The sequence below is a fragment of the Drosophila melanogaster genome, chromosome 3R (assembly GCF_000001215.4).
Source record: "Drosophila melanogaster chromosome 3R".
Lineage (NCBI taxonomy): Eukaryota > Metazoa > Arthropoda > Insecta > Diptera > Drosophilidae > Drosophila > Drosophila melanogaster.
Genome location: NT_033777.3, coordinates 23159504 through 23168029, shown reverse-complemented (window position 1 = coordinate 23168029; position 8526 = coordinate 23159504). Strand labels below are relative to the sequence as shown.

General features: G+C 40.7%; 1 protein-coding gene across 1 annotated transcript; it reads left to right on the top strand.

Moving 5' to 3' along the window:
- The first annotated feature begins 6691 nt into the window (after positions 1-6691).
- On the top strand, positions 6692-7553 carry CG13829 (uncharacterized protein). The gene is made up of 2 exons (NM_142872.3): positions 6692-6822; positions 6875-7553. The coding sequence occupies exons 1-2, from the start codon at positions 6712-6714 to the stop codon at positions 7397-7399; spliced, it is 636 nt and encodes a 211-aa protein (NP_651129.1). The 5' UTR covers positions 6692-6711; the 3' UTR covers positions 7400-7553.
- Positions 7554-8526: the final 973 nt, after the last annotated feature.

The window sequence follows — 8526 nt, the reverse complement described above, 5'->3', positions numbered from 1 at the left end:
CCGGCGTGCTTTTGCTTTGCTTTACAGCATTGCCAAATCTGTCATAAGGTCGCCGGCGGCGCTGTTGCTGCGCTGCTGGCGAACAGATGTTGGCGCCATGTGATTACGCCGGCAGAAGTTTCATAGAGAAAGCGGAAGGGGGGAGTGGAGTGGAGTGGGGTGGCGCCACCTGTTGGGGAATCCTTTAAAGCTAGTTTGGGGGAATTGAGGATGTCTGCTTTGCTGGAAGTGCGCAAAAGGAGATTCCCATCTGCAACTGGGGCGTAGACTGGATTTCTTAAAAGGGGTTTATAGATTAAGGATATTTTTGAATATTTTTGAATATTGCCAATGAATACTGCTAAAAATGAAAGTAAACTAGCTCCAAATCAGTTCCATCCCTTTTCGTGAGCCCCTGCCTGCTGCCAATCAATCAAATGGCAGCAGTAACAGTATCTTAAATTGACAACAATGGTTTCGACCATAGTAACACCCCCTGGCGAAGTTCTTCGTGATATATGGCCCAGTGATAAAACAATGTCAGCTGATGGTGTCGCCCACAATTTGCATCATAAATCCATCACTTTTGCCAGCACCCTTTTTTCTCTGGTTTAACCTCTCATTCGCTATTTTAAGCAGGACTAGATAGTAGTTTAGTGAATCATTTTCATTTTTATACAAATAAAATATATGATTTTCATATGCTACTACAACATTATCTACCCAACTATTACATATTAAATTTTCTTGTAAAAACGCTTGAGTTTTCCCATGTTTTTTTTTTGTGTTCACCTCAAGTGAGCATCTGTAGATGTAAATGTATCTGAACACTGTTACACCTGTGCAATTGTGCTCCAAGTTGAGCGAATGCAAACACAATCAGTGCAAAGTGCACGGTGTCACATGCCCACAATGGGTATGAATAGGAATGGAAATAGCCAGTGAATCATTGTGTATTCACTTTGGCTATCTATTCAAAGTGCTCGCTGCAGATGTAAAGCGGCCATTACGATAAATGGGTAATAGAATAGGTGTCCGGAGAATCACGTTTGCAATTTCGGCTTGGGGTGAGTGTAATGTAATAAGTTGGCTGTGCCTAATTTCATCCAATAGAATGATACTTGTTAGTCCTATAGTATTTGATTTACGATCAATTTCGGCTAACACAGCACGTGGCTCAGAGATCATTAACGCTTTGCGTTAAACACAACGAAAGTTTCGAAAAGCAAATGAGAATTTAAACAGAATAATGACTTTTTGTTACGGCAAAGTGCAATGAAAACAAATTAAACGCAACACTATGGATAATATAATTACCCATTACAAGCAACACAACTTATTATTATTTTGTTTCTGTGCATTTTCGGATTTTAACTCTTCACAAATATAGATGCCAAAATTCCTTGAAAGCGGCTTTATTAATATTTAGTTACTAAACCCCGAAATCCATTTTCTAGTAAACACATAAACGCATCCTAATGCATAATTGACCTCTGACGTCAATGGCTTGATATATTTACCCCAAAATTTGTTCATGCATATGCGTATATGAAATTGAATCCCACACACAAGATTATATGTATATATATATATTTTTTTTGGAATGCCACTGAAACTGCCCTGTCTAATAACTGGCACATTGCGGTGAATAAATGCTCAATTGCCTAAGATATAAATCTTGTTATATAATTGCGAAGAAAGGGAAGGGACACTTACAGCCGGAAAATCAGTATTTCATGTGCCTGTGTGTGGGAGGAACCAGTTTCAAGTGTGCCAATTAGGTATTCCATCTTAAGTCTCGACTCCACCAAGATCTAGGTATACCATTTGTGACTCTGTGACATGTGCTAAAGTTAAGCATTACTAGTGCACACTGAGCATTAAATTAAATTGTATAAATTAATTTAGAAGTGAGTTTTTATTAGTACTTAAAAGTCATAGCATATCATATTACAATGCTAAATCATAATCGCATACTTAAGCATACATATTTTATTTGAATAATATGAATTTAAAGTTTATCTTTGTTGCAACAATTAACACCTACTTCTTACTGTGTAAATGTGGTACATCTATTCGTATGCATCGTCTTATTTTCCAAGGTCGTGATTAAAGGGCGTTGAAATTCATGAGCTGTTGTTTTGGTAAATCGCTCTCGAGCGAAACCATCAGCTAGATTGAATTATTTGCATGAGCAGAGACAGACACACGTGGCTGCCACACGTGGCTGTGCTTGGGGATAATGTGAGCATGAGTGTCCTCCCTTAGGTCCTTCCAATTTAAAGTAATCCCTCGACACGAGCCTCTCGATTTTCATGTTGTTTTCAACGACCCAGTTGCGAGCGACCCTATTGCAGTTATTTTTAACCAAGTTGCAGGTGCATTCAGGCCTTGGCTAACTGCATTTACCACTCTGGCCAATAAATAATTACGGGCACGTAGTGCGGATCTGCTTGATTAAGGGTTGAGGAGTTGGGGGAAGTTCACCAACGCATGTCAATGTCATTGCGTGCCGAGCATGGTAAAGTGGTTTGGGTCGGTGGTCAAACTGCTGACGTCCTTCGATGACCTCTGGCCGGGCACTGAACTCCACGATTGCATGACACAGTGGCAGCACAAAAGTGGGCTAACCGCCATTTGCATGCCAACCTGGCCAGAAGTGACCTAGGATGCATTTAAAGCCACGAAGAAAATCCTTTTGCAGTCGGTACGTGCCGCAGCTGCAAGGAAATCGCACAAGGCTCACCTCGTCCAGAAATAAATAAAAGTATATAAATAGTTTGCGCTTTTAAAAGACATTGTGCACTCTGAGAAGTCGAAAGATTTATTGGTCAAACAAAAGACTAAGCAATCTAAATCGTGATGAATTCTATATATATATTCTACACTAAGCATATACATTATGCTTCGCCTTGAAGTAGGCAATAGATTTTGACAATAAGTTATCTATATTTAGTATTAAGAAATTATTGACTATAAATGAAATAAAGTTTATAAAGTTACAAATTTCTACAATTGAAGACAAAGTATTGTGTTCGATTACCAATTTCCGTCGAAGGTACTTTCGATTATTACCCTTGATTCTTCGAATCTCAAGTCCTTTCGACTGATATCAGCTGATAGTAGCTGATATTGTGTGACGTTAATGGCCAGTCCCTATATGTCGACAAACTGTGCCTAATTAGCTGCCAATGGGCGCCAGACCGGCCAAATCCCAAGTCACCTAATCCGAAACTTATCTGGAGTGTGCAATTTCCCCTTGTGACTTAGCGGTCACTTTAATGTTAATTAGCCATCAAGTGGTGGGGGCATTAAGATCTTAATGCACTTTTATGATGTGAAAATCTACTATAGCTGACTTTGAAATGTTAGTGGCACAAGGCGCCCAGTTCGTTCAGAGTTCCATTCACGAATGAATATAATCAACTGAAATTGTAGGATAAACTCAGGAAATGTTTAAACGATTATGACATCGCTGATGTTTTAGCTTATGGCAAAACTTCTGATGGCTTCCCTGTCACGCTGGTCAACAAAGCTATCCATAAATTCTGTCTCGCGACCGTAGTGGGGTTTATTCGCTGTCACAATCCTATCAGTATCTGGTAGCTCTATCTGGAGCTACAGTATCTGTATCTGCACCTTCACCTGTATCTGTATCTGTTTTCGAATCTGGATCTTGGCCGGCGCATGACTCCTGTTGACTCAGCGCTACTTTCGCTGACAGATTCGTGCGCAAATATTAGCAACCAGTGCGGCCACAAATTTACGACAGTTGACATTGACTTATCTGCTCGAAAAGGGGTTCCATATATGTAGCTACACTATAGCTACTAGGTGGGGTGGGGTCCATCTGTGACTTGGGTTAAGCTGGATGTGTTTGGTCAGGTCTAGACATTAGACTGCGACAGTTTTGAAGTGGTTTATCTAAAATGGGGTTCTATTAGCCAGGAAAAGGCAATATTAGATCATTATACAAGGAGCACGTATCTACCATGAAAACCTAATCAAAACATATATTTAAATAATTTAGAAATAAATAGAAAAATGAAAGTGACTACCATATTCACAAAGTGAAGATAATATAACAGCTTTGCTAGCTTAATGGCTAGCCATTCGTTATTCGTTGGTATCTTTAATTAAGTTAGTTTCTCTTATTTATGACCGTATTTACTTGATGTGCTCAGGCATCCCTCGTAGGAAGTTGAACCCGGCAGAAATTTCTGCCATCTATTGTCTTCTGCAGCTCATTAACACACACTCATTAGGATAGCTATCCTGTTGTTTTACCCCACTTTGACCCCGGACGGAGAACAATGGCAATCAAAGTGGGGACAGGCAATAATCCATCACATGTCACCAAAGTTATTTCGAGCTCGTCTGTTGACCGGCATTTTCTAGGGAAAATCGCAAGATTTTCCAGGGTCAGGAGCAGAGGTCAGCAAATAGTTTCAGATTCGCATTCGGTTCAAAGTTGAGTGCTCTCAGTGAGTGGAAATAAATCTGCGTTGATTGCTCGAAGCTGATGTAACCGACCTGCCGCAACATTCGAAGGATACACCGAAGGATAACCGTGATTCGAGAGAGACAGACAGTGCGTTAAACCCACCTCGTGTCTTTGACCGCCACTCCTGGCTGATGGATGTGAATTTAAATCCACTTAAATCGCTCAACATCCTTTGCATCGCCCATTCGAACAATTCCCTTGTATGCAAATCGGATAATGGCTAATGGCAGCACCAACAACTGAATTACAATATAAACAGTACGAGCAGCATTTAAAAGATTTTGCCGAGGCACTTTCAATAAAAGTGCCCCGTGGCCAGCGACTTATAATTGAGAATCGAAGGTCACAAAAGTATAGAATTCTCTAGCTGTATCCTGGAAACGCATAAAGGGGGCAAACTTTCACCAGCTGCACTCAAAGGCAACCAATAAAACTTGGTCAACTCTCAAGTGACGGAAAACGTGTTTGTCAAGGTTAAAGCGAGTCCGATTGCTCCTCGAACAACCAGCGAATAGGGGAAACTGCAGTCAAGGTCAGGCAGGACGGGATGGGTTGAATTGGCCGATCCGGTGCTCTCCACTGGTCTGGTTGGGGTTGGATGGCCAGGCAAACAAACGGACGCCAACGGGAAGCGGATGCCCAGACAAGGCAATTACCATAATTGCCGTACACACATGTGCGTACAAGAAGCAAGCTGCAAGCCGATGATATGCATGCATACATAAGTACAGCAGCTTTGGTTCGGTTGGTTGAAGGACACTCTTCGAAATGGAACCGGAAGGATTGGAATTGGGATTGGGATTGGGCGAGTGGAATGCCCCGCGGGAGTTGAATTGCAAATAGTTTCGCCATTAGTTGTCGTGCAATTTGCATGACCAGCATACCCACACTAATGAGCTATCCGAGACCCATTTGTCAACCTGTCGAAGTGGTTGTGGTATATTGACCCGATTCTCATACCGAACTTGGCATAATTCTCATTATATTCATTATTTGCATTATTTTCACGCCATTCCCGCTGTTCACACAGCTGTTGGCCATTTGGATGGGGGCCAGTTCTCTGGCAGACCATAAAGATTGGCTAGAACAAGAACCAAAGCTGGCTATTTTCGGATGCCGCGTTAGCCCTTGGCAACGGCATCAAAGGCCAAACTGATCGAATAACCAAAACACAAATATGCCGTCTCTTTATCGCTCGAAATTATTTATAGAGCAGCTGCTTTTGAGTGATAACAGAGGCTGGTCTAAAATTTGCATGATTCACAGACATAACAGTTGAAAAATATTGGATAAGCGTATTCATAAAATTCCCATTCTATTGCTTTATTTTTAGCCAGGAAGTCTGCTCTGCATTCAAATCAATGGGCCAACGTTGCGTATGAGTAACGTGCGTTCAAAGTTAGATAAGATTATTAATTTAAAGCGAATGTAACGTCAAAGATTTATGGTAATCTATGTTTGTTAAATCTTTATGAGCCCCAAATGCTTTTCTTGTGAATAACTGAGAAATAAATGGAATGTTAATCTTTCACAATAATTTTGGCCTTCAAATTTGCTAATTTCTCTAAAAAATACACCCAACGAAATGCGCAATATAATTGTGAAAAATTGACAACCGAATCGTGAATGTCAATGAAAATTCCAACGATTGATTTGTAGTATTCTAAATTTATGAATTGCTGGCAAATTAATTTCGCTAGGGAAAAAACCGATCCCCTTGCAGTCAGCTGACCCACAAATAATCTTTTGCTATAAATCGAGGGCGCGGTTTTTAAGTCAAGTGTTGCTATAAAAATCACGACGTTGATTGGAGGGCTTTATCGGTCAAGATAGCTCTACCCGAATTCCACCGTCTGGCTAATTACACATATCTAATCTGACGAAGTTCTTTTTCTGGCTACTGGCTACTGGTGTGATTAGGTTAAGTTTAATTACTATATAGTCATGTCGCCCCAGTCATGCGACCAGATATTTCTGCCTCGCATGGTGGCAATCTTTATGTTCAGCAAAAAATTTTATGTTTGCTGATCTCTTAATTGCCCAAAATGACTTGGGCTTGTTTTTGTATGCCAAGTTTTATGGGCATCATATTTATTTGCTAATAAAATGATTTAAGTTTATTGAACTAAAATATGTGTGCTATTATTAGACGACTATCTGAGAATCGTAGACAATAATTTAAGTAGGCATTGAGTTGCATATCCTAAGTTAAATATAATATAGACAAAATGATTGCCAAGCTGCGCAAGATTTATCCCAGTGGAAAGGTGGTTAGCCATTCCCTCGCTCCCTGCTCCACAGCGGATCTGAACAATGCTGAACTTGTTTCCAATGTCAAGGTAAGCTAATCAAAATCCTTTCGGTATCCAAGTCCGCTAAATTCCCTTCCAGAAAAGGCGAGCCGAATATCTCGTCGAACGAATGCAGCGACTGCTGCTCTTTCTGACCGTCTTCCTTCTGTTTCCCGTGGTGATCTTCGTCATCTTCAAGTTCTTGATTATGGAGCCGCTCTACGGAAACAGCGATGACAATGTGGGCATTGGATCCGGCGTAGCCACGGTAATTGTGATGCATGTCCTGGTCACGGGCTATATCCTGCGCCTGATCTTCCTTCAAGAGATTTCGAGCATGGAGAAGCTGGAGTGGGAAGTTCTGATGCCACCAAACACCCAAATTCATGGATCCGTGTTCATTGTCCTGCTGCTGATGTCCTACTGTTCCCTAATAATTGGCTTTCCCATAGCCACCTTTTTTGCCCTGAAATTTGTGGTGCTCAAGAGCTATGCCCATATCAATGCCGATATTATTTCGACCATTTGCACCGTAGTTGCAGTTCATGCAGCAGTTGGCTTTTACATCTACCGAGCCATCTATGCAAAGAGTGTGACGGCCAAAAGCGCCAAAATATCTCTGTAAAATAATTGTATCTCCACCTTTCGACTATCTTTGATATGCCAATACATCACAATACTTTCTTCTGTATATATCTTGAACACTTCCTGCTTTCATCATGTGGCTGACATATTTTTCGTGAAAATTGTATTCGTATTCGCCAATGCGAAAAAATGCTACCCACGCGATGATTTCTGTTTTGGTTGAAAGCAATATGAGTTGGAAGCGCATTTCAGCCGTCACTTGTCCATCCCGCGATTGGGACTTCTTGACGGCCACATGTCCAGGGATTTGTGTTTGTGGGACAAAGAACGAATGCAGCCTAAGTTTTTTCCGCATGGAAAGTTTACGGTAGTGACATGGCCAATGCCAACTTTAAACTGCACAACGTGATCTTATTTATTGCCCATATCGACCGATTTTTGTCAGCTGCCATGACTTTGTCTAAATATCTTTAAAGTCTTTGACGACATGGAAAGGCAACAGGTGAAACTCGTGATTTAAGTACAATACTTACCATTTTTTTTTTTTTTTTGAGCACATTCACAACTCCAGAAGGCAGAATTTCTTTGGTGACAGTTCCATTTTTCATCTGCCAGTAGGAATTAGTTCATTTTGATGTTAATGCAACGTGAGAAGGTGACACCCTCTTGTGATGGGCAATTAAATGCTTCGGTAGCAATAATAAATGTCGTTTTATTGCCACATTTATGCGATGCACACGCGGCGACACTAACAAGGCAAAGAAATATCAAAAACAAAGGCCGGGCGAGAAATTCACATGTTTATTTGTTCTAGTTGAATGAACGTGTAACAACTTGCAGTTAGTATGCTATTGGCCCGAGCGCAGCTAGTTGACTGAGTAAACAAACAGAGTTGGCAGCAAGTAAACAAATGGCCCAGAGCAACAGGTAATTTCCGTACAGCATCCTCCAGGCGCATGTGCGGAAATTGCGTTAGAATGGGCCGATAAATAGCTATCTGAAATTCAAATAGCAAGCTTTAACTAGGTGCATTTTCTTATAACTAAAATAATCTAGTTGGATGCACTTTAAAACGAACAAACCAAACAAATAATATCTTTTCAAATTTAAAGTTAAAATTTAAAAAACCGTTAGAGCGCTGCCATATTGTCAAAAAGGATAAACGAA

Bases quoted from the DNA above. Each gene is read 5' to 3' on its own strand.
- CG13829 (NM_142872.3), top strand. From the start codon at position 6,712: ATGATTGCCAAGCTGCGCAAGATTTATCCCAGTGGAAAGGTGGTTAGC. The intron at 6,823-6,874 runs GTAAGCTAATCA...ATTCCCTTCCAG, and splicing joins AACTTGTTTCCAATGTCAAG to AAAAGGCGAGCCGAATATCT.